Source organism: Rhamphochromis sp. 'chilingali', assembly GCF_963969265.1.
Source record: "Rhamphochromis sp. 'chilingali' genome assembly, chromosome: 14".
Taxonomy (NCBI): domain Eukaryota; kingdom Metazoa; phylum Chordata; class Actinopteri; order Cichliformes; family Cichlidae; genus Rhamphochromis; species Rhamphochromis sp. 'chilingali'.
The window spans coordinates 12,536,485-12,562,409 of record NC_137941.1 but is presented as its reverse complement, the minus strand read 5'-3'; the positions used below and the strand labels follow the sequence as shown (position 1 = coordinate 12,562,409).

At 40.3% G+C, this 25,925-nt stretch overlaps 2 protein-coding genes across 4 annotated transcripts; both read right to left on the bottom strand.

Annotated features, from left to right (window-relative positions):
• Nucleotides 1-453: 453 nt before the first annotated feature.
• On the bottom strand, nucleotides 454-14,336 carry asmt (acetylserotonin O-methyltransferase). 2 transcript variants are annotated; one of them, XM_080903362.1, is made up of 9 exons: nucleotides 14,272-14,336; nucleotides 13,472-13,628; nucleotides 12,686-12,860; nucleotides 12,282-12,411; nucleotides 11,397-11,465; nucleotides 8,708-8,826; nucleotides 3,659-3,799; nucleotides 1,171-1,293; nucleotides 454-678 (listed from the first exon to the last, which is right to left on the bottom strand). In XM_080903362.1, exons 2-9 carry the CDS (start codon nucleotides 13,571-13,573, stop codon nucleotides 461-463), a joined length of 1,077 nt encoding a protein of 358 aa, XP_080759488.1. In that variant the 5' UTR covers nucleotides 13,574-13,628; nucleotides 14,272-14,336; the 3' UTR covers nucleotides 454-460. The 2 variants fall into 2 exon arrangements, with proteins under 2 accessions (XP_080759488.1, XP_080759489.1); XM_080903363.1 differs by having other exon boundaries at nucleotides 13,472-13,587; nucleotides 14,272-14,297.
• Nucleotides 14,337-17,494: 3,158 nt separating this feature from the next.
• Nucleotides 17,495-24,663, bottom strand: akap17a (A kinase (PRKA) anchor protein 17A). 2 transcript variants are annotated; one of them, XM_080902339.1, is made up of 8 exons: nucleotides 24,526-24,663; nucleotides 23,881-24,209; nucleotides 23,704-23,742; nucleotides 23,366-23,584; nucleotides 22,973-23,185; nucleotides 21,816-21,964; nucleotides 21,308-21,548; nucleotides 17,495-19,720 (listed from the first exon to the last, which is right to left on the bottom strand). In XM_080902339.1, the coding sequence occupies exons 2-8, from the start codon at nucleotides 24,205-24,207 to the stop codon at nucleotides 18,863-18,865; spliced, it is 2,046 nt and encodes a 681-aa protein (XP_080758465.1). In that variant the 5' UTR covers nucleotides 24,208-24,209; nucleotides 24,526-24,663; the 3' UTR covers nucleotides 17,495-18,862. The 2 variants fall into 2 exon arrangements, with proteins under 2 accessions (XP_080758465.1, XP_080758466.1); XM_080902340.1 differs by lacking the exon at nucleotides 23,704-23,742.
• Between the last annotated feature and the right edge of the window lie 1,262 nt (nucleotides 24,664-25,925).

Below are 25,925 nucleotides of genomic sequence, written 5' to 3'. Positions count from 1 at the left end.
AAGGGAAGGTTTGCAAGATGATAGACACCCCTGCTATGATGTGTGGTTTGGAGGGAGTGACAAAAGGGAGAGCTGAAGATCTTAAGATTTTCACTGGGAGCGCCGAATAGAGACAGGATTTAAAATGAGACTATTCAGATTAAACAGTCTGGAGATAAAGTTTCCAATTTGGAGACAAGCCTTAGCTTTGTTTCTGAGACCTTTTCAGCTTCTTTATGGTCCTTACTAGTGGCATGCAGGGCACCTTTTGTTCTTTCTAAGAAACTTGATGAAATTTCCTGTCATACAGATTAATGTCCAAAACAAGGACATTAGTTTAAATATCTAGAGTCAAACCTTTGATTATGCAATCAGAAATGCGACGCTGTAGTCATGCTGAAGAATTTATTCATTTTGAAATTTCATGGGAAAAGTGAAAACACAGGAAAGGGATGTGATTTCCCCCCCCCCCCCCTTCATCTTATGCCTTTTTGTGTCCCAGCACCGCATCATAGATCTTCCCAGTGAGGCAGTGCTGGATGTTGGTGAATCCGGCAGCAGTCAACAGGGCAGCATACTGAACATCTGTCCTCTCTCTGCCCTCCGTCTGCACCAGCATGTTCAGGGAGTAAAGCTGAGCTGTAAGCGGGCCAGAACCATCCTCACTGAGCAGCGCCTCCACCACCAGCACAGCACCTCCTATAGCAGGGATAAAAATACCTGCTTCAGTTCTTTCCCCCCTTTAAATAAAGTGTCCTGGCAAAGCTTGGAGACAGGTTTGCAAAACCAAAAAAACAAAATAACCACACACGTTAAACCAATCGATCCAATGTGATGATCCCTACTAGGTGTTGCTACATCAGGCCACCTTTCAGATGATGATTATGGTTAATGACTGGCATAAGCCAAATCTGAGCCCAGGTCTGCTTTTAAACCCCACTTCCTTCTGTAAGCTGGCACTGTGACACTATTCACCATCCCGACTTTCTCATTTTTCTTTTGCTGCCCTCTCTGCTCTGTGATAGCGTCGGCTGCTTTGTGTCTGACTTTGATCAGAGTCAGAAGGACAGATTTCTCTGGGATCAGCTGCATTGTGGGATACAATCTGCTCTCATTTCAAGCAGATGAGGAAAAAAAAAAAAAAAAAAAAAAAAAGGCGCTCATCCCTTTCACACTCAGATATGCTCAGACCTGGTTTGCAGGCTTTATAGATTCTCTGGAGTAGCTCTACGCAGCGTTCGTCTGTCCAGTCATGGAGGATTCTTGCCAGAATATAGAGTTCAGCTTCTGGTAGAGAGTCTTTGAAGAAGTCCCCTGAGAAAGAAAGAAAAAACACATCCATCCATATGAACATTTTAAAACTCCCTCCATTGAATTCCTAAGACACAGCTGCATTTCAGTCATCCAGTTCTGATGAATAGATTATGTGAATGGGAGTTCTAGGCTCTGAATTTAACCCTATAAGTCAATGCTAAAGTGGAAAGGATTCTCCTGAACACGTGAGCCATATGCATCTAGACATGCAGCAGAAATGTAAACAGAGCGGCCATGATTAAAAGTGTACATTTGATACGTGTTGGTGGAACGAGCATGTCAAGTTAGTGACTCAAACTAGGCCGAGTGCTTCCCTTTGATTTAATTATTCCATGTAATTAATAATTCTGTTGACAAGCCTTCAAGTAGTAAGACATGATTCGTTTAGTGGTTTACATTCTCAAACCTAATTACTACTAAAGGATTGTCAGTTATAAAATGCATGCAACCTAAAAATTACTAGAGCATATCTCCAGCTGCTGTCTTGTGCTGATAGTTATCAGGGAAAAATTATTTTCCTGCCAACACAGCACCGTTTCTGTAATATCAGTGTGCAAGCAGTAACTATTTTTTTTCTATGCCCATTGTAAGAGTGTCGGCATATTTGCAAGTTATGAAATAAAGCACACTGAGGCCAACACTCCTAAAAAGGCCATGTCACAGCTTCCATTGTGCTCAACACCATGATGGCTAGGAAAACAGCAGGAAGCAGTTTTGTGTCTGGGTTTAAGATTGCCATCTGCTGCAAACCTGCGCTCTGCCTTACAATAGCTGCTGTGCTGAAGGTAACAATATACATTAAAAAAGGAAGCAGGAAGTAAAAAACAAAAAAAAACAATTAGTATTCTACCCAATGTTTTCCAGCATGCCACACAAACTCTGGGAGAATGGCAGACTCATTTGATGACATCAAAATTCTCATTCTGCTTGTTTTGAGATCAGTGATTTTAAGACATTTTGCAGTAATGACAGGCATTACAGGCCAATATGGTTCAGACTTACTGGGCATTTTGTTAGGTACACCTGTTCAGCTATTTGTTAAATCTCTAGACAGCCAATCACAACTTAATGCTTTTATCCAATTAGACATTGTCCCTGCTGAAGTTCAAACATCAGAAATGTTGGAGAAAGGATTTGAATGCAGCAGCCATTTGTGTCAAACAGGCTGGTTTGAGCATTCCAAAAATGCTGATCTACTGTGAAGGGTAGGCACAGAACTTGGTAAACATGAAAGCATGAACCCATCCTATGATTCAAGACCTCTCTGCACTGAATCATACTTGTTATTAATCGCTGGCTCTCTTCCACAGCATATCTATTATCCTGTCTTCCTTCTCTCTCCCCCCCAAACGCTTCGCCGCAGGCATCGGCCCCTCCCTGAGCCTGGTTCTGCCAGAGGTTTCTTCCTGTTAAAAGGGAGTTTTCCCTTCTCACTGTCACCAAAGTGCTTGCTCATAGGGGTCATATGATTTGGGGGGGGGGGTTCCTCTGCATTATTGTAGAGTCTACCTTATAATATAAAGCACCTTGAGGCGACTGTTGTTGTGATTTGGCGCTGTATAAATAAAATTGAATCCTGCTTTGGATCAGTGGTTCAGACTGATGTCATGTGTATGAGATATTTGCTTGACACCCTTTGGGCCCTTTAGTACCAACTAAGCATCACTGAAACACCACAGCCTCCCATGTGTACCCAACAAAGTAGCCAGTGAGTGTATATTTAGAGTTGGCCGACATGGATACCGAGCTGGATATTATGCAGGTGAAGTCAACTTGCTGAAAAACAACCAAATGTCTGCTTTTGTTTACCTTCAACTATTTTCTATAAAAAAAAAAAAAAAAAAAAAAAAGCTGGAGAATTCGTTTTCGCAAAAGTCACTCAAACAGAATCATGAAAAAATATTCAAATTAGAATCCATGTTTTGTGAACAAGGAAACATGTCAACTAGAAAAATGAAATAGTTCACTGATGTCTTTTGGGTAAGAACTGAAGAAAAAGTTTTATCTACACAAAACCCTCATTGCCATTTCATTGGGATGGTCACATAGCTCCTGTCTTTAATTTCCATAACCTTAGTATCAGCCAGTTTTGTTGACAACCCCTTGCTCTGTTTATGTAATTTGCATATTTAGATCTTATCAAAATGCAGCAGAACTGAGATAATGAGTCCTTTTAAAACCACATGTAAACACAAGAGCTCAGAGTGTATCCAAATGTAGACTGCTTGTCAATAACATGTGAATTATGTTATAGACACCAGTCTATTGAGAAGAAAAGGGAAAGAAAAACATAACAGAAACACATGTTATATTGAGACTTATTCCTGCATCCATCAGGGGTTTTGCCAAGTAATAATGGTGTTACCTTCATGAAAGCTTATCCTCTGGTCATCCTCCTTGATAAAGTGTTCCTTGGACATGTGCACCACCTTGGGAAGGTCAAAGATTGTCACAGTGCATTCTGGGTAGGCTGACGTGCAGTGCTTGGCTAATGCCCCACTGCAGCCTGGAGAGGGAGAATTACCGTTAGTTGCAGCACAATGAATGCAGTCTTCATTAAAAGGACTGCATCACTCAAAAGTGCAGTCATACAAGCGGAACAGATGCTTTCAGGTAGAATCTGGTTATTTGCATGATTTGTATGCGGTGGCTTTGGGAATATGGTTCAGCTAACATTCATGCCAATAAAGCAGAGCAGAACAAATTACTTGATTTGACTAATCAGTTTTAGTCTGATTAGACTTCTGAATATCAACCTTTATGCTGGAATTCATTTGAAATCATTTTTAGCTATGAAAGCTGCCTGTTCTCTCAAGCAACAGTCAGTGCACAAATTCCACAGCAGTTCATTTCATCATTGAAGTCTCTTTAGACTGGATAAACAAATGTTTCAAGTGCATAGAGGATTACTTTGTTTTCCACTTTGGTGACGGTCCAACTTTTCCTTTAGTGCCATTAGTAGGTCAAACCCTTCCACCAGTGAGGATATGATGAGCAAGCAAATTTTTAGATCAGCTAAACATGAGCATGCAGGCATCCTCGGTGTGCATTTTAACATGAAATTAGCATTTAGGAGTTCAAAAGAAGCCATTAGTGTTCCTCTGAGAACCTTGACTGAAAATCAGACTTTATGAGATGGGAAGAGGCTTTGAATTGAGGAAATGAACAAACGTGCACATGGGTGGAAACAATGACTTAATGTGAAAATATGAATCCTTCAACTTCAGGCGTTGGCAGCATCATTACCATCAATTATGCCTCAAAGCAAACTGAATTTAAAAATTCAGAGTGACCGATATGGAAAGATTGGACAAGAGAAAGTTAGAGAATGTATGAATGAGACAGAGTGAGACAGTGAGGTAGAATACAGGATCAAAGGATTTCACTTTACACAAACCTACAAAGGCAATCAGACTCCGGCTGGTGTTTGTGGGCATATATGCCAAACCATCTAGCCCTGTAGAGCCTTCCTCCTAGTATGAGTTGTTGCTGCTATATTGTATTCTTACACAGCTTTCTATAGCCCCTACAAACACCCACCTAATACCATATTTGGCTCACATCAAACAGGGGTCAGTAGAGGAGAAAAATCAAAGAGCAACAAGGGGAAGCAAAACCCAAACACAATATGCTGTTGGAGTCCTCCCCAGCTGACCCGACTGTCTCAGTTTGTTAATGAAATCCTTTGATGACGGTTTCAGATTATAGCAATGCAACAGTTATTGCTGCATTTTAAACTAGTCAATGTCATGAGTGCAAGTTTCCTGAATTTTTATCCACATGGTCATTTAAATAAAAATCATAAAGAATTAGGATTTTATTCTCATGGAGTTTTGTTCATTGGACAGTTTAAATCCAAACTCATTCTGGTTTGCACCCCAGCAGTATTGTGTCAGCTGGATATTGTTGACTACATCTGCATCCAATGCAGTCACAGAAGGGGCAACTTTATTTTGCACATACCTCACAATGGGGAGTACTGCTCAGCCTGTGAACAGTCAAGTAATGCCTCTGTTGCTCTGGAGCAGCTTTCAGAACAAGCTTCAGCATAATTACATTTTTCCTTTAGAAACCAGAAGGTCTTTTTCAAGCTGGGGAATGGAGCTGAAGAGGATTTCCTTTGGGGAAGGCCTAATACACCCCAGAGAGATGCATATTGACGAGTGTGCAGATTGAAGTGGAGCCATGCTAGGGGTTGGAGGTGAGGATATATTGGCCTTAAGATGCAAATATTTGACTGCCTGTCATTTGGAGTTGCCTCAAATTTATGGATGAACCAATTTAATTTCAGGAAAGTCATCAGAATGACACTGCTGCTTTAAGTGGCATTTCCTTAATACTTTGAGATTTTGTTTGCAGTCTAACATTAAAACACCCTGTCCATATTCTGATGTCTTAAAATGCATTTGCAGAGAAACAAATTGATTAACATGAAAGTAGCTTGAAAGGTTTCAGTTTGCTTGTTATGCAGTTACCATTGATCAAAAGGAAACAATTAGTTTTTTGTAGGCGTTTACCTAGGAGTCAAATTTAGTTTCGTCTAATAGACCAAATGAACCTCATTCACTTTGAATGTTGTCAGGGTTTGGGACACAGCTCACATGTCGTTTATAGTGAAGACATGTGACTTAACATTCATATCCCCACAGCAGAGTAGAAAATGATGTTTTCCCCACAAAGATTTGTCTACTTTTGAATGTCCTGTCTACAATCAGAGCCAGCACTACCAAACCAGTTTCAGATCAGCACAAATGCCCAAATGTATACATGCAAACCAATTCCCACAATTGGGCTAATTTGTCAGCCCAATGAATTTGATTTAGTTAACTTGGCCACATAAAGATGAAAATATAACTTGCTTTCTTTTTTGCTGCGACTACCTCCTGATATGTTTCATACATTAGTGGCATAGCCTAGAAGCAGACATTTCAACAGCTGTAAACTGCAAACACTAACAAGCTATGGTGGGCTTGTTTTTGTTCCTTTCCTAGTTTTGTCATAATTTTCATTACTGTTTATAATAGTGTTTCTTAAAACCTTATTCTGCAAGTCTCTCATTAGAGAGATTCCCTTGGGGGGGGATATATAGAGAGATGTCTTGCCTAGATGGCAGTTTACATTTTAGAGGTTTAACAGTGGTTGTAACCTTTAAGTTGATCATCCATTTTAAACAAAAACATGCCTTTTAAATTGCCATTAAATGTCACATTAAAATCAATGTAAATAAACCCAGGGAAGGCTCTTTCCAGAGATGTGCACACAGTGGTTTGTAATCCAAACCAAATCAACTAGTTGACAGAGTGCTGGACAGAAAGAGCTCCTGAGCAGCAGGTGTGCACAGACACAACAGATGCTGTGTGAGACTGTCTAGATGGGATGCTGCAGTCGTGCCCTTGAGGCTCCTACTATTTCCCCAAGCACACACTTTTCAGGGATGCAGCATCATGCATAAGCATGAACATACAAGCCCATGCTGAGAAAGCCACAGAGGGGTGGGTAAAACACTGTACACATGTAGGGTTCCATGTGGGAGAAGTTGTTCTTTTATTGGCTTCACAGCACCCCTATGTGGTCAGTAGTGGTGCTACAATGCAGCCACCTGTGGTACAGCAATAGTCAAAGTAGATGCTGCATCTGTTCTCAGTGAACTAAAGGTCAGTATGCGTTCAGTGTCTGTTTAGTAGTTCACCCAGTTTGTACAGCGCAGATTCTCTTAAACATGAATACTGGACTTTCAGGGATAAGCATCAACATTTTAATGCAAGCACCACATTGTCAGTGGGCAGAGCCACCTGAATTCAATTGGTGCATTGTAATATCACCCAGTACAAGTACAGAGCTGAGAATACACTGACCTCCTAGCTCAGCTTGATTCACATGATGGCAACAGACTCAATATCTCAGACAAAAGCCTTTTCCAGCTTTTATTCATAGTATTTTTAGGATAGAAAACTCCTGTGACTACCCTTTTATTTGTTCCTCCATGCTTCTTTTTGATCTGTTCCATTGTTGGTTGGCTTTCCTGCATAGCTTTACAAGCTCTGTTCTTATTGTGTTTGTTCAGTATTTCTCTCCCTCAAAGTTTATTCATTGTGCCATTTGCTCTCCTTGTAAAGCATTTTGTAAGAAACCTGCTATTCAAAAGACGCTATGAATAAATCTGACTTAAAGCAGTACACGCAGAACAGTGAAGAAAGCTTCCTTTCAAGTATCCAAAGACAGGTGACTGCTGTGAGCAGTGTCTAGTTTCACATATATTTTTAAAAAAAGGCACACAAGCTGTTCAGTTCAACAGTTGTTACAATTGTATTTACTGGCTTATGCCCAATTCTAGTTTGTGGGGAACTTCTTGTGATAGGGGTAATAGGATATACATTTGTCATGCGTCTCCATACCTGTAGAATCAAGTTAAATACAATCCACCAAAATGTTAGATGGTGTGTAAAGTGTAAAAATATTTGTTCCAGTCTTGTCTGGAATGAGATTCTAGCTGCCTAACCCTGGAAATCTGCATTTTGTTTAATGAGTCAAGTGTTTTGGTAGGCACTGCACTGATGTTGTAATAGATTGAAAATGTGGTCTGGCATCATCTTACTGAAATGTAGAAGGCCTTCCCTGAAAGACCTCTTAAGGAGCGCATCTGCTTTTCAGCACAGATTCTCATTTTCCAGATTTGGAAGTTACCAATAGTACAGATACTAATCCACCCTCATATCATCACAGATGAAGGCATTTGAAAAGAGTGCTGATAAGCCAGATGGTTTCTCTTTCATTCATATTTTTCCAAGGAGAATTACAGATTTTAACAAGTATGACTCAGAAAATGCCAGCAAATAAGTCAAATCAGGCTCTAAGAAATTAAACCACCATCGCAGCTAACAAATACCAAGTTTTGGCCTGTGAGGAGATTAACCCAGATGCTGGTTCTGTTATACTGTAGATGTTCAAAGTCTTGACATTGAGGAATAGTCTGAGATTTTTCCAGTTTGCAAATGTAATTCTTTGCAAAACAGAGTATAAAGGAGCATCCTAGCTGAGCTTCACAGAAGGTGGCCAGTTTTTCAATCTTAACGACCTGTTGCCAATTAACTCATTCCATGTCTTCTTTCAGCTGCCGAAATTATTCCAATAAATAAATAATGTTTAATACAAACTGAGATCGGGTTGCCTCGAATTCAAGCTGACCTAATATTTTTAAGGAATGACTCTGTTTAAACATCTTTGTTGTTCCCGCAGGTTTTTTCTTCCAGATCCTATCAGATCCAAGACATGGTTACTAAAAGGTAAATGAAGTCTTTGACTCAGAAGGTGTGGGGAGATCAAAGATGCGTACACTGCAAATGTGCGGCTGACCCAGCAGCTGCTCAGTTAAGACAAACTTGGACGGACTTATGGAAATCTGATGAAAACTTACCTCCAAGGTCGCAGATGACTTTGAAGGGGGAAAGGTCAAAGGCTGTGACCACATCCTTACCACAGATGTTCCAGATGGAGTGCATTAACTGCATAAATTTCACCATTTCCTCATCAGACCTACACACACACACACACACACACACACACACACACGAGAAACATTGGTAATACTTTCGTCGTCTCAATGCATTGTAGGAAAAGTTTCATTTTCTGCAAGCGATCGCCTAAAGGAGGCGTCTTGCTGCCACACACACACACCCTCTTGTACAAAGTCTTGCCCTGTGGGGACACCATGTTGTGTGCGTGCGAGACAGGGTGAGGCAGAACAGAAGAGCCTGTGGTGACTGCTGCTGCTCTGAGGAGTCTCCACCTCATCAACCAGCACTCCACCCTGCCATGAGGGCACTGTGCATACAAACAGCCTCCAGTTTGTAACAGAATTTATCCAAACTTCAGGGTAGCAAAAGCCACTTCCATCTGACGCACAAACCAGCTTCAGACGACACAGTGACCTCAAGAGTAACTTTGAAAGTGAATCATTGTTGCTTCAGACACTGACTGCACTGGATGGGAAAAGATGAATTGACTGTGAGGTCAAACAGCAGACTGTCATCTTCAATTTGAAAACATTTGGGGTATAGAATGATGAATGCCCCCCCAACGACAATCTTCAGTCGTTTTCCTTCATGAGGAATACATTTACTTGAACTCTCATCCCATCTCTAGTTCTATTGAGTAAAATGTGCTTAGCCTGGTTTTCTGTCCTCGTCCACATCATGATATTAGAACTGCATGACGTGTCTTATATTATTCAGCATCCCCCAGTCTCCATCATCTCTGCACTTGCTGGAGACCTAGCTAATGGCTTTCTGTTGCTCCAGCTTCTGCCATCCTGGCTGCAATAGAATAGTTTGAGCAGCAATGTTTAAAATATGATTCACCAAGTGTTGTCATGTTTTCTGACAAACTATTGCAGTGTATTCCTGCACTGACAGCTGATGGGAGACATGCGAGCCATTTTCCATTATACTGGAGCCAGTATAAAGTACAATCACACAGGTTCAGAACTGGTTACTCCAGCATGCATATCTTTGGACTCTGGGAGGAAGCCAGAATCCCCAGACAGCACATGCAGATTCCACACAGGACTCCAGCAAGCTAGTCTGCATTTTAGAGCCCAGACAATATACTGATGGGGCACATATTTTCAATTTGCAGATCTACTGTAGTGGCATTTATCATGGCAGCAAAATTAAAGTTCAAAAGGCAAACTGATGCCTTATGCTTTATGAATTATGCTTCATAGTTTGTTCACCAGCACAACTTTCCTGCTGGTAACATTCATGTTTGGAGCCACAACCAACCCAAGTCAGTGAGAGCATTACAAGTAATCCATGATTGTGACAATCTCAATCTTATTAAGGACTCAAATAACCAAGTTAGAGAAATCAGTTTTGCTCAGTGCTTCAACATCTGTATTTCCTGTCAATTTCATGCAGAAGCACAAATTCAGCCAGTGATCGTTTCCTTTTATATGCAATCCTCAAATAGACAAGAAATTTGATTCTGAAACCCTCCTAGTCAAATAAAACTCATCTTCAGAGTAAAGTGTTTTACTGTTAAAGGGCATGTGTATCACAGATAGCCAAAGCCAGACCCCCTGTTCGCTCCAAATCATCTGCTTTCTCAAGTATAAGAACTCGAGCTCTAGATGAGACTTTGCTGTAAATTATTCAGGTGCAGTACATGACTGGTTAAATGGCTGTGAGTAAACAGGAGTGACTCATCCAGCCAGTTTTGAATCATCCTGCTCCCTGCTGCAGCACTCCAAGAATGCACCGATTTCAGTGGTTGTTTTCCCCCTTACCAATTTACCCACAGTATTCACAGGGGGAATCAGCTGGGACAAACTACTGCTTCTCCACATTAAACTGTGTGCAGGTGCAGAAAGTCTCTCATGTAGGGCATTTTCATTTACAGTCAATTAACATTCAATTGCAGAGTCATCAGCACAAAGGTGTATTGTTTTACTCTCATATGCTTCATGGTTTTTGCATGCATCCTTGTTAATGAGGTTTATTCAGTTATATCAGCTGCAGTTTCAGAGTACAAAACGCTAAAAACTGCAAGTACAAAGAAAATTTAGCTTTATGATATCTGCTTAATGTGTGCCCAGGTTCACTACACTAAAGACCTCTTTACTTTGGTGCTTTTCAGTCCTATGGAAAATAAACTGTCACAGTTTTGCAAATCATGCCATAAGGATGTTTTATTTATATTTTTATTTATTGCCATTTGTTTCTGGCAGTGATTTACAGTGCACGGCCTCAGGGAGACCGCTCAAAACCTATTAGCAAACCAAGTGTGAATTTTTATTGCATGTGACCCCTGAACACCGCAGATTGGTGAAGCGTTAAAACTGTGGGCACCAGATACTATAAACACACGAGTCCTAAAGGACAATGGCGGTTGCATTCTCTTTGCCCCAAGCTTCCTCACATCACTGCCTGTCCACACCCACTCTGTCTCACACAATACCTGCCTTCAAATGAATTCCAGATAGTTTTTGTAAATAGAAAAAAGAAAACAAAAAACTGACAGACAGGCTCAAGATGGAGAGACATGGATGGAATGCAAATGTGGTAAAGTGTGCATTTTGTCTGTTTACCACAAAGGGAGCTTCTCACCTGTAGATTGCTTCAAACAGGTCTCCAGAACTGACTCCAAAAGCCTTTTCATACTGGGTTCTTCCCTCTCTGGGATAAGGCAAAGAAAGAATTACTTTATATGACAACCATAACATGCAATTATCTGGTTACATGAGACTTTACTAATCATATTCAACTCCTATGATACGTGAGCATTTCACAGTCAGTTCATAAGATTATATCCCAATTTGGTAAGTGGCACATGCTTCGTTCAGCTCCTGCAAGATCAAATTAGTCATTTTGATCAGTGTCTTTGTCCTTTGGCATCTTCAGTGAATGGTTTTTCACCATTTTAGATGAACTACAGCAACAGTTCATTCAGTCACACTGCCTGAAATATGCTGGCAGCCCACCACCGGATATGAGAATCAAATCAATTTTAGGATTATGTTTTTAAAAAAAAACCCACAGGAAATCCAGCCCACAATCTTAAGCTACAGGTCAAAACTTACATTCTCACAGCTCATTGCTAACTCACTTTGGTATGCTTTTATTCTCAAACTAAATCTTAAACTCCAAGCATGTGTCAAAGTTAAATGTTTATAGAAGTACTTTAGTGTGCTGGGCATTGTTCAATTTTCTAACACTATATAAAGCATAGATTAAATCTTTTACATAAAATAGGCAGTTTAATAGAAACTGAAGAGCTTACTGCTGTAAGACTAAAAAGGTAATGATCTAATAAGCAACAAATATCACTAAGTGCTTGACAAGTGGTCTGTCAAGTATTGAGAAAAATCAAATTAGAAAATTGGTTTGATCATTAAAAAACATTTTGATAAAATTTAAATTGGATGGCAGTTCTCAACCTGGACACTGGATACATTTCTAAGCTTGTGATGTGGTGATGTTCAGTGTACTGACCTGACGGCATCAGTCAGATAGTGCCAGCAGAGGTAGATTGTTTTGGAATGGTAATGGATGGACTGGTAGAGGGACAAAGGACTGGAGCGCGTGAGAAAGAGCCTGGCCTGCTCAGTGTTACTGTAAGACACTGACAGGTGGGAGAAGGGGTGGAGTAAATTACTGAATGAATGCATGCAACCCTTTTACTTCATATTTGAAATGACGTGATATCTGAAGAAGGGGAAGTGAATCTCCAGACAGATAAATTACAATAATCGATCACAAGTGTTAAATTGTGGGCTTGTAAATTCCAATTTTCTTCCACATTCATATTTAAAACTAGTTCAACCTTAAGTGACAATTAGCAATGAGAACTGCTACATGGCTCACTTAAGTTGTATTACTGATGTGTGTCGGCTGACCTTTCCCATCGTCTTGGTGTCTATTGAGGAGCTGCATGCCAGTGCAGGCAGCCAGCAGCCTCTCTGTGCCATCCAGACTCGCACCCACAGCCTGACTGATCTCTGCTGCAGACAGGGAGCGCTCTGAACCCAATAACAGCTCAAACACACCCAGCTCGCAGGATGTGAACAATGTCTAGGTCAGTGAGCAGAGAGAATAGAGATAAATGGAGAGGCAAGTTAATAGAATAAATTGACTTTTAAAGAATGTTATTAATGAACTTCTATTGGGTAAGATTGGGTTCATCTACACAGATTAATATAGATGAAAGTACTTTTGGCCAGTTCCTCTCAGAGCTGCTAAGTCCTGCATGAACTACATAACATATCAGACTACTGGTGAAGGGGAAAAAAGGGCACATGCCTGCCGTTTTGAAGTAACATACCAAACATAGGTTATTAATTTTGCTGACATTCTGGCTCACATTATTTCCAGCATTTTTTGGTCCAATTATTCAAACAAGTGTTTGAAGTAAAACGACTTTCCTTTCAGAACCCTTTAATTTTGTTTCTTAAATACTGTAATTTGCCAGTCAACAAGCTTCAGCATGCAGCATCTTTGCACTATATACACGATGGTTTTCGATATCAAGACCTATATAGTTTAATAGATGATGTACTGATTATTATGTTGGAATTTGTGTTACATAATTAACCAATTAGTTAATGCACCACTGAAATGTCAAGTTTACAATCCAACACATGTCTGCATTTGACCTGTATACATATACGATGTACATATGTTACCTTGGAGATCAGGAAGCCTTCGATATACTCCATTATTCTTTTAGGGTACACGTCTGCAGTAGGCGACACCTTAATTGGAACCATTTTCCCACCGTCAGCCATTGCCACAGATCGATCTTCCAGACAAGAGAGAAACGTGCCTTCTCAGTTGTTACACCTGCAAGAGGTTTGCATGAATGGCAGTAAGAAAAGAGGCAGACTAAAACTACACAGCGTGCCCACCCAGCAGCAGTAACGAGTGTTGCAGTGGGCTAAGCTGATTACAGCCAGATAACCTAGATTAGAGCATGGGCTCAGTGTGTCAGACAAAGAAACAACTCTGAAAATACTGCTGCCTTGTTCATTCTCGCTCAGCCACTGCATTCTCATACCAGACCCAGTTTCTACAAAGATTTCATCACCCCAAATCCAATAGTGTGGGATAGCCAGCTCTTTGACAGGACATAAGAGCAAAGTGTGCTGCTTACATTTCATGCATTAGCACTCAAGTGATACTATGTCACCATATATTTCTTAGAAGCACACATTCATTGTAATTTCATTAATCATTCAATCCGTGATGGTCATACTTGCAGCCACACAAATATAAAGCCAGCAACCAAGACTTAATACAACTAACTGAGCCTCCTTATTTTCTGATACAAACTACACTTACAAACATATTCAGCACACGTACGGTTTTGTACCATTTTTTTTTGTATTTAATGTAATGCACTTTCTATCTGTTGTGCACACATTTGATTAACTTTATGCTCAACAACGTTAAACTACATCAGACAAAGGGTTTTCTCTTGTTTTACCAGAGCTGTGCCAGGGTCCGCTTGGGTTCTGAGGTCTGCTGGTACCAAACAATCTTCTACCTGCCACTGGAGCACTATTACATACAAGAAGCGCTAATTGGGACATACCAAGTGTTGCTACATCATGGGGAGAGGAGTATTTAACTTAAATACGTTGTTGATTTTTCTTTGCTTTCTGAATTAGTTATTTTGAATATGGCGATTTTTACATAAATAACTATTAAAAAAGCTTTTGTTTTTGTTTCTTTGTTATTGGATATGTTTTCAGTGTTTGTTCCACTTGATTGCCTAAATTGGCCAGTACCAAAATGATCAATACTTGGTTTGTTTGTTATTTTGTATCCTGGTGCTTCATTAGAGCTTGAGTTTAGTTGACCGCTTTTAAGGGTCTAGAACTATACTTGACTTTGGAAAAAGTATTTTATTTGGGGAGTGGAAATAAAGCCCTGTTCCAAAACCTACTACACGACTCACACATGGTGGCAGTGCAGTGATCAGCCACCTTTCTCTTTTTATAACTATAATTTTTCTACTTTTTTTGTTTCTAATATGGCACCAGACGCAGTGGATGAAGATATCAACTAGCTAACATTAAAGGAACTAGCCACAATCATCCGGGCCTTGATGCCACAGCAGGAGGTCAAATTGAAACAAGAGTCTAGGACAAAAACTGTTTTTAAGGCAATTCAGCAGTTTTAGCTCTTACAGAAGAAAGCACAGGCTTGCTCTTCCCAGAGACCACTTCAGCTGATCCAGAACCACAGGAAGTTGTGATCTGGTGGTAAACCACCACCAGGTCCAAGATAAGACACCCTCCACAAAATAAGAGAGCCAGTATTCCCACAGGTCAGTCAAAAAGCTCATGAGCCAAGGTTACAAAAATTTGCAGAAAATACTGAGCCTTCTGTCCTCCTTACCTTTGAGAAAATTAGAGCCTGTAGAAATATGACTGGGTTTCCTGCCTCATTCTTCTGTTGAGGCTGGAGGTGCTGGACTATACAAGGATGCTGATGAGTCAGTTGCTGAATGTTGAGGCTGCAGACGTGACCTTTTCCTGTGGTGCTGGGAGATCTGCCTGTTCTTTATAAGTTGTTAAAAATCAATACAAAGCTTTAATCCTGCTGGCTGTTACTGAGACCAAAGTTAACGGTCAACGTGATCACTTCCCAACTTATCACATCTTACTTATGTTTGATGCTAAGGAATCAGCCTGGAAAGTCTCAGCTGAGGTTGCTCCAGATGTTCCCTCGAGACTTCAGATGCAGCAAAATGAACCAAACTTGTCAGCCATCTTGTTAAGAACTAAAGAGAGACAGTCTGTTGTTGATGCTGAGTGCAGGGAGGAGTTTTCCCCAACAGAGACATCATTAACCATTACCATTGCAGCGGAACAAGAAATGATAGTTATACAAGCAGGGGATATCACACCCACTACACCTGGCTTGTAGCCACAGCCATAGGAAGTGACTGGACAAGGACATGACCACTGCGACCACTAAACATTATTTCAGTCACCCGGGATTGTGCTCAGATGTTGCTGTTTTGTATGACTGGTCCCCATTGTCAGATGCCAAATGCCCCCACCCACCTAACAGATCCTTGAAATGACAACTCTGCTCCTGAATCTGGGTGTGATGGCCACATTTGCAGTCAGAGCCATAATGAGCAACCTTATCCCAACAACTGACACAGTGTCTGATTTCATGTATCGCACTCTTAGTTATTAAGCTTTGTAAAACACTAGATGTATTTTTAGCACACGTTTAGCTAACTTTTGTATATTAAAAAGTGCGCTCTGATCAGCCAGTTTTTAGACAAAGCTATGGACTTTGTCTTAGATCAGATTTTGTTTCAACATGACTTTGCACCACTGCACAAAGCAAGGTCCATAATGACATGGATGTGTGGAAGAACTTGACTGGCCTGCACAGAGTCCTGACCTCAACCCAAAAGAACACCTTTGGGATGAATTAGAGCAGAGACTCTCACCCCCATTCTCTGCGACCTGCTGGAGCGGGGGGGCTAGGAGGAGGAGTTGGCCGTCCGACTGCGGTCTGGAGTGTGGGGCCTCCCTGCTGCTGCGGAGTCGGGGCACGGCTGGCTGCCGGTGGAGCTCACGGGCGCGTCACTGCAACTCCCCCTGGCTTCTGAGTGAGCCCTCATCTGGGACTCTCCTCAGCTCTTTCTGGGACAGTGGCGCGGCTGCCCCTCTGTTGGTCTTCCTTGGTCTCTTGTGTTCTGGGGGCCTCTGGATGTCTGGAGTTTTGATCTCCTCCATACCTGCTTCATACCCTGGAGGACGGGGCTGTGGCCCCCCCACACCCTCTAGCAGATCATTACATGAAGGAACCTTTTAAAAAACAAAAAACAAGCGCGTCCATGCTCACAGGTGTACACACGGGTGATCACACCCACAAACTACACCCTTTTTGGCTCCTACCTCAAAGCACACTGTGTTCTGTTGATCTTATGTGCTGCACAATAATGTTTAATATTTAGTATTTACTGTCATATTCCCATATATCATTGTGATGTTGTTTATTCTATTACTCTTGTTCTCTTCTGCTTGTTTTCGTTTTTCTTTCTCAGCAGGTGACCCAGGTGATTGATATATGCATTTTTTTTCTGCTCATTCTGTTGGTTTTTGTCTTTTGCCCTTCTCCCCCGTCCCTCTTCTCAGCTGTTTCTCTTTCCCTCTTTCTTTCTCCCCTTCTTTCCTCCAGTCAAGTCTGTCCCGTATTCAGTAAGTGAAAATAAAATAAACAATAAAAGGTGAATCAAACGGACCATTACGGCAAAGCTGGGATGGTCAATTTGGTAAAGTAAATCCGTTGGGCATCTTTCTTTGCCTTTAGACAACAATTCTGATGGCAAAAGAGCCAAACGGGACAGGCAAAAAAAAAAAAAAAAAAAAAAAAAAAAAGAGCAGAGACTGTGAGCCATCCTGGCTGAGTTTGTGTTTAAAGCCATGTCCTCATGCTTAATCTAATTGGTTCCTCAAACAGCCACAAATGTCATAATACCAGCATCGCATGTTTTGTAGGCCTCAGGCTGACTGAACATTTTTTTGTAAATGTAAATATTACATTTTGATGATAAGTAGGAAAAAAGGTAGCAGAATATCCTAAACTTGATTTTAAACCTTCCATTTAAGGTTCATTGTAGTAAGGAAATTGCAGGTTTATCTAGGGAAAGAAAAAAAACAAACAAAAAGGGCTCAGCTTGAATTTTTTTTTATTTTAAACAACTTGCAATGTGCGCAAGACATGCTCTAGTGGATCATGAGCACATGGAGAACAAACAGGCTTTGACACAAGTACAAATGACAAAGTGTCAGCAAAACTTGGACATCCTCTGAGCAAGTAAATGTCAAGAACAGTCTGTACAGTAATTAGTAAGGTTGAAGAAATTTACCTGTCACTACAATTGGTCTGTAAAAGCAAGAGAAACGTCATCATAGTACACTTTTACAAATGCATCCAAGAAACTGCTTTATCAAAGATTTGTGAAGTGTTGAGGAAACTAGACAGGCCTCAAATCCATCACTTGCACTCTAGATCAACATCTGACTGTGAAAGAGCAAGTACACTACCTGCAGAGTTGGGTTTAATACATCAAGCCTTCAAACAAATCAAATCACGTCATTCAACTTCAAAAGCAAAAATGTTCTTTGAATTGTACACAAAAGTAATTCTTTAACTAAAACTATGTGCTGTTATTCAAAGTTGACACAGTCACAGAGAGCTGTTTGTGTTTTTCTCTGAACCATTATCAGCAACAAAGCCAATACATAAGCAGTACTTAACAACAACAAAAAAATGATAACAAAACCAGTCATTGTACCTTACAGTCTTAAAGCAGGTATGCGTTTCATCATTTGAGAATTCTCTCCCCCCCACTGTAATTGAGCAGCAGCCATTTGTTATGGCTGGTAGTCACCTTTACAGTGTTCGGCAGCTACTGTAACATGCAAGTGCTTGTTAGAACAAACCTTATGTATATTAATATCAGATCCTGTGTCTTATTTTCTAAAAATCTGACTACAAATCTGGACAAAAATAATAATAATCATGTCTGAACTCTCTGTTACTCACTGATCCGTCACAGTCATTGTTTTATGTTTTAATGAGAGAACAGACTGTCGATGTAATAACCTGTGGACCAGGATATAGCCTTTAACTTAAATTTGTCCAATCACCCCTTTAAAACTCACTTTTTTAGAATTAATTTTTAGATTTATGTTTTAGTGTACTTCAATCCAGTTTATACATTTTACTTCACACACAAATAATTTTCCAGGAAAGGGAAAAAAGGTCAAGTTTATATTTTGCATCACTAATTTTTGTGAACATGCTACACTGATTATAGTGAAAATTTAGGTTGTCAACAACATCAATCTGAGAACAACTTGGGTAAAAATCCACAGCAACAACTAAGGTTCACCTGCATATGCAGTCTGTAAAGTTGGGACGTTCTTCACCTAACTGAGGAACCAAAAGTATCTAATCTTCTCTGAAACTTGCTGAACTTGAAATGTCAGTCCAGAAATGGTGAGTACAAATGAATAAAATGATAACTGTCATCCATGAGTTTAGCGCCGTGTGGAGTGGCTCCTATCCCTGCTATTGCTGTGTCTCCTGTATCGTCGACTATGACTGTGACTCCTCCGGTCCCTGCCTCTATCGCTGCTCCTGCCACTGCCTCTGCGATGACTATGCCTGTGACTCCTCCCTCTGCTGGAACTCCTCTCAGTGCTGCTCCAGCTCCTCTCTCTGCTGGAGCTTATGCTCCTGCTGCAGTGGCTGTGGCTATATCTCCTCCTGCTCCTATGATGACTGTAGCTCCTCCTTCGGTGGCTGCAGCTCCTTCTCCTCCTGCTGTGCGACCGTTGCCTCCTTCCTCGGCTGTGAGAGCTCCTTTCCCTGTGGGAATGGTCTCGTGCTCGTTCCCTGCTGCGCTTGCTGCTAAACACGTCTTCCCTTCTTCCCTCCCGGTCCTTTTTTCTGTCCTCCCCTTCTCTCCTTTCTTCCATTAATTTATTCTTCCCTGAAACTCGGGAGTGAGCACCAGATTTGGACATCTGCTTTTCTTTGCTTTCAGCTGCCTTCAATCCATTCACCCCACTCAGGACCCCAAGTATCACATCATCTGGATTACAGATATCCTCAGTCACTTCAGGGCCACTCTGATCCTGGATGCCTGCAGCTTTGCTGCTGTTTTTCTTCAGCAAGTTGGAAAGCAGTCGCTCCCTGAGCTCCTTCTCTCTCCGCTGTAGCTCCAGTGCTCGCTCTTTCTCCACCTCCACCCTCCGCAGCTCCTCCTCTTGCTTGCGGCGACAGGCCTCCAACTGCTGAAGACGGGCCAATTCCTCCTCCTGTCGAGCTTTCTCCTTCCTCTCCTGCTCTTCACGCTCAGCCCTTTCTTTCTTCTGCTGCTCCTGTTTCAAAGCCTGATGAGGAGAACACAAAAGAAAAGATAAACGAAAGCATATGATTTAGGAGTCGGTTGGGGGGGAAGTATCACAGGAGTAACACTTTCCCAGGAGTTGTATTGTGCAAGTCCCAACACATGCAGTACTCTGGTTGTCAAAATGAAATCCAAATTAGAGACATTAGTCATCAGTATTTTACTTTTTCTGTCCCAATGTATCAAAGTCCTATATGAGGTCCTCAAATGCTTTTCTGATGTCTTGTACCTTTAATAAGTGTGAAAATCCTAAACTCAACAGCAAACCCTTTTTTGAAGGGTTATATGCCATGTGTATTTGTGGCTGTGAACTTGTAGTGGGCTTAGTAATAAATTTCACATCTATGCAAGAAGAAAAACAGCACCTTTCCTAAAAAATAAAATTATTCCTTTATGCTGACATGGTCGAGTCAACTTTTATTAGGCAACAGAAACTTTGCGTGATTCGCAGTTCAAAACAACCCTAACTGATTCTATACCAGTGCTCTGTGCAATCTCCCATTTCATCCTCTGTCTGAAACAAGACGCTTTAGCACCTCTTGCTTTAATATTACCCACTCTTTAATGCTGAGACTTTGTTTGCAACTCCAATTGAAACCACAGCATACAAACGCATCACTCTATGTTCCTTGTAATAGTACTTTTAAAAAAAAAAAAAAAACTCTTGGTGTGATCCGAAGCTGTGCAAACAACAGACAGAACAAAACTGGGTTGGGGACATTACATCAAACACGCATACCCGGTGTATTTTCAGGATACCACAACTTTTTTCTGATTGACTGCCCCTCACAAGCATTAGATAGGGGTGCTGCTCACAGCCAGAGCTGTGTGCCTAAGATCAGCGGTCCCCAACCATTTTTGTGCAACGGACCAGTTTATGTCTGACAATATTTTCACAGACCAGCCTTTAAGGTGTCGCGGATAAATACAACAAAAGAAAACCAGTATCGGTACTAAAAAAAAAAAAAAAGAAAGAAGAAGATTTATTCATAACACAGGGGAAAAGACCCAGGGAAACAGAGTTAACGATAAAAACGGTTAAAAACATAATGATAGAAACCGATAAAAACCCAGAAATCCATAGATTTCATACCCGAGCCTCAACTCTCGCGGCCCGGTACCAAACAACAGGTCTGTGGCCCGGGGGTTGGGGACCACTGGCTAAAATGATAATATTAAGGATAATCACTGTCACTACTACCAAACAGCCAAGAATAGCAAAAAATGTCTGAAAGAGAGCAGCCTGGCTGGCTCTGTCACATGTGGATTACTTGCAAATATGCCAATCTCACCATTTGAAACTTCTGCAATTAATAATATAAGCTTCCACTATTATAATCACTCTCAGAAACAAAAATGGAAAAGCAAGATAGTTACATTTTAAAGATCCAACATGAATACTCATATGGGGACAGACATTTAAAGTTGAGCTGTACACACTGCAGAAGTCTTAAATATTGATTAAGCTATTGGGGTTCAACAATAAAACGCAACATTCTGCTGGACCATTGTCAGGGACTGCAGAGTACTTATTCAGATGCGTATAGTGTTGCATTGTGTAAATTGATACCTTAGCCCTGGCCAGCAGCTCAGCAATGAGCCGTATCGATTCCAAGTTGCGCTGAGCCAACAGCAGTCTCCTCTCTTCCAAGGCAATCTTCATCTGCAGCTTCTTCTGCTCCTCCTCTTGCTGACGCCTCACTTTCTTCAGATTCTTGCGCTCCTCCCTCTCTCGCAACTTTTGCTCTCGCTTCCGTAATCTTTCCTCCTTCTTCCTTTCCCTCTCCTCCTCTTCCAATTCCTTTTGTTTCCTGAAAAAGTGGTTTAATATGCTCTGTGAATATTTATTGTTAACTTTTTGTCAACTCTTATCAAACCAGGTGATGAAGTTGTTCATTTAAAAGCCACCAACTCCATCAAATACTGAAAATCAATCCCCCAATTTATTTATTTTTTTATTCCTCATATTAAGTTGTTTAAACAGAATTTCTATTTTTTTTCCCCCTAACATTTTTTCTGTTTAACTTTTCAATATAGTCCAATTTTAGTCCATGTTCCTATGTAGGCTTCCATCATACCTCTCTTCTTCCTTACGCCGCTCCTCTTTTTCCTTCTCTCGTTGTTTCTGCTCCTCTCTCTGCCTCTCCAGCTCCTGCAACTTCATCCTCTCTAGGTTTCTCTTCTTCACAGAAGCATCGCTAAGGTGCTTGCTTGTGTCAAAGGTCACCTGAGGATAAGAAACGCACATCATATGAAGGTTAATTGTCACAACAGCTTTTCATATCGAAACAGCTGAGCACTTCAGTTGACGTCATTGGTTTGACTGAATGTAGCTATTAAACTAAATGGTCTTTGTTTTGGTAAAATTATACACACAAAAAACCCCAAAACAAAAGTATTTAAATTTTTATTAATTCAGTACTTTAACCAACTTTGGAGGGGATAGTGGCTAAAGCAAAACAAAATATCATCCAAGAATACCAGATTGATTGGGTTGGGTTGTATGGAAGCCCCAAACGCAATTTCATTGTTCTTGACAATGACAATAAATAAATAAATACTAAATACTAACCCATTGGTGAGTTTAAGGGCTTATTCAAGTGCTTCACACATTTCAGAGTGGTTTACTATGATTACAACATTTTATAACCATGCTTAGTCAGGAACAGTCATTCCAGCTCTTCATTTGAAAGCTAAAAATATTACATCCATGGCAGATTACTGTGGCAACACAGATTTTAAATAAATGAATAATGAACAAATATTCCAGTGACACAGCTACAAATACAACATCTTTTCTGCTCTACAAGTTTTAAGCTATTGTCACAGTACATTTAACATTTTCATATAAGAAGAAAAAAAAAGCTACACTCACTGGTAGCCTGAATGGAAAAGGAGGTTCTTTATATTACATAGAATCATTCATTTATCAGCATGTTTATCAAACAAACCTCCCAAGGCTGCATGGTTAATACAACCATATTTGAAAGGGCACTGCATTAGAACACCTTAATAATGAGTTGAACTCCAGTTCTCTCAAAACCCTGGCATTTAAAGTTTGTACGAAGAAATTTCTCTCCCAGCAGTGACTGAACATAATTAAGAAAACAACATTTTAGGAGATGGATTAAAAAAAAAGTCCTGGAATGATTGGTTTGATCAATTAAGAGGTAGAAAATAAAAGCAGCTTTAATATGTGTAGGCAGAGGCTTGACACTACTGTAGTCTGCAGTACCTTGATGTTGCAAGCCACGGCTTTTCCATCATCTCCTTTCAGCATCAGCTTCATGCTGCGCATAGTGTCCATGGCTTTCGTGAAGCCACAGTATTCCTGATACTGGACATACGCTTCAAAGTTCAGATGGCCCCCAAAGCTGAATGTGCTGAAGTTCTTGCCCATCATTTCCTCTCTATATGGGTCCAGCATGGGAATGTCAACATTTCGTACCTTAAAAAAAAAAATAAAAAAATACTAATGTCTTAACTTTTTATTTCGACATTTATTAGTTTCTTGTTGTTTAGTTAGGCACTGCTTATATCTTCTTCTTTTTTAAAATTGTGAACTAAAAATGTGAATATTAAAAGCTTAATTTCCTTTTAGCTACACAGAAACATGAATGTGAATCACCTTGCCGAATGTCTGGAAAACTGCAACGAGGGCTTCTTCTGAGGGCCGATCTGGGTACTGGCTGTCCTTCTGACTGAACCAGCGGCAAGGAAGCCCTTCTAGGTGGATGGTGTCAGGCCTCTCACCTGGTAGCGTCTCATTCATGTCTTTGGCATCACGGAAAAAAGAATCCCAATCGTGACGTGTCGGGAAGTCCACTTTATTTTCTACTGCACGAACCTTAATGATGAGAGGGTGACATAAATATACTCTGCTGTCGGTTTATTAGTGCAATTAAATTCAACCTGTAATCAATCTATGGTAGATAATGTTATAATACTTAGAACTAGCTGCCTTGCCTTTGGATAGTTGTTTATTTTCAAGGTAATTTCTTTGAGCTGCCAAATTACAATGTATTGACAAAGAGTTACAAACATTCAGAACATTTAAGTAGCAACAACAAACTCCAGTGACTCCAATAACCATGCAGTTACTAATTATAAGTACTGCAATGCTCTACATTTGTTCACCCTTACCTTCAGTACATCAGTAAAGCCACTGAGTTTGATGCTCTTCCCATCCAAACGACTTAGCAGGCTCTTGACTACAGTTTTGTTTTCCACTTCACCTTCAAAGCGGATGAAGTCCATTGTGCTCTTGGAGATTCGCAAGACTGAAAACTGCTCCGGAGCCACCATGGCCTTCACCCGCTCCATTACCTCCCAGTTGGAGATGCTTTTGCCTGGCAGCTTGAGCTGGGGCAAAGCCACGCTGATGGTCATTTTGGCAATAGGCTTGAGGTACAGGTTGTAGTCAGCAGAGAGGCACACTGCCTCTGTGGTATCATGTACAATGGTGGTCATTGCTGCAGAGACACAGAAGCTGGTTACACAAACGTTAGCAAACTCAATGTAACATTAGCTGAAAGCTAACGCTAAAGTCTTCGCTTCATCCCGAAGGACGGCAGGCTAGAAAGCTATGAACTTAACTAAACAGCGATCTGGTTAACGTGATTAATTTAACGTTATTACGTGCAAACTGCGCATTATTATTTGTTTACTGATTGTTATTATTTGTTAACGTTACGGTTTTTACGAGTTTGGTCCTAAAACATCACCGCTTTAGACAACAACATGCTAACGTCAGCTAGCACAGAAGATAACAGACTAGTCACAACCTACCAAAATCACTTAGCCCCCCTGTAAAAACCGAAAATGCAAAACACAACAAACACACTGTTGTAATTTAAGGTGAGCCATACACTTGAGAGGCATACAGAAAATCCAACTACATGCTACTTCCGAACGCAATGAACTCCGACCTTCTACAGAAGCCTATACCAGCGCCCACAGCGACACCACATGGATGAATATGGCGGTGAGAAAAATGGAAAAAGATCTCTTAAATTGAATTCAGTTTAATATTTAAATTTATAGCAATTTTCTTCTTGGGCTGCCTGGTCGCCGGGACAGTGAATCATTTGTCTCCATTGCACCCATTTCCTAGCATGTTCTTTTTTTTTCTTTTTTCTTTTTTTTTTTAAATTAGCAAAATACAACAAAATGCACAATATATTATACATTCAGAAAATACAAATTTCAACCTTTGTACAAAGAAAAAGAAGATACAAAGACGGGGTCATAAAAGTTAACAGAGTACTAACTCACTAAATCAAAATCTTCCGAAAAGGAAACAAAAAAATGCAGCCTTTTTCTTTTTAACTAAAGTCAAAGATTTAACCATCAGGTTTAGGTTGTTTTTCCAGTAAAGTAGGGTTGAAGTAGGGTATAATCTTTTAGTATGTAATTACGTCTAAGCAAATTTGGAGAATAAAGACTCCTTAATGAAGATCTCAGAAATGTATTATTGCATTTAACATCACAAAACTGAATACCATCTATATATAATTGCCTTAACTTGGGGGAGATGTCAGAATATACTATATCACTTACGATTATGTTTTTAAGTGACAATGGAATGGATTTTATAACCCGATTAAAATTACTTTTAGAACATTGGATATTAAATTTTTGCCAAAAATCGTGATGTCAGAGCATGTCCCTCCTCATCTACAAAATGAGCAATTGCCCAAACACCTTTCTAGAACCAATCTTGAATAAAAATAGATTTTCTATTCATCAGTATATATCTATTGTTCCAAATCGGGCTGTTATGTAGAGTGAAATTATGTTTAAATATAATTTTCCAATACAGAAGGACCTGTTTATGGAATTCAGAGAGTTTAACAGGTAGCTTAGTAATTTCAAAGTCACATTTGAGGAGAAAATCGATACCCCCAGTTTGTTAAAGACCTTACTTGGTATAAGAAACCAAATGGAGTGAGGATTATTTAAAAAGGATTTTAACCATTTAAGTTTCAAAACACCATTCATTATATCAAAGTCCTAGCATGTTCTTCTGCTTCAACAACTCAAGGCTACCATCTACTCAAGGCTTTTCGTAGAAGGTATAGCAACCTGGGAGTTTGTCTTCAATCAGCAACCATAATCTCCACCCTTTGGCTTTTGTCTCAAACTAGTATTTCAACTTTTTTTTCTCAAAATACATTTTTGACTTTATT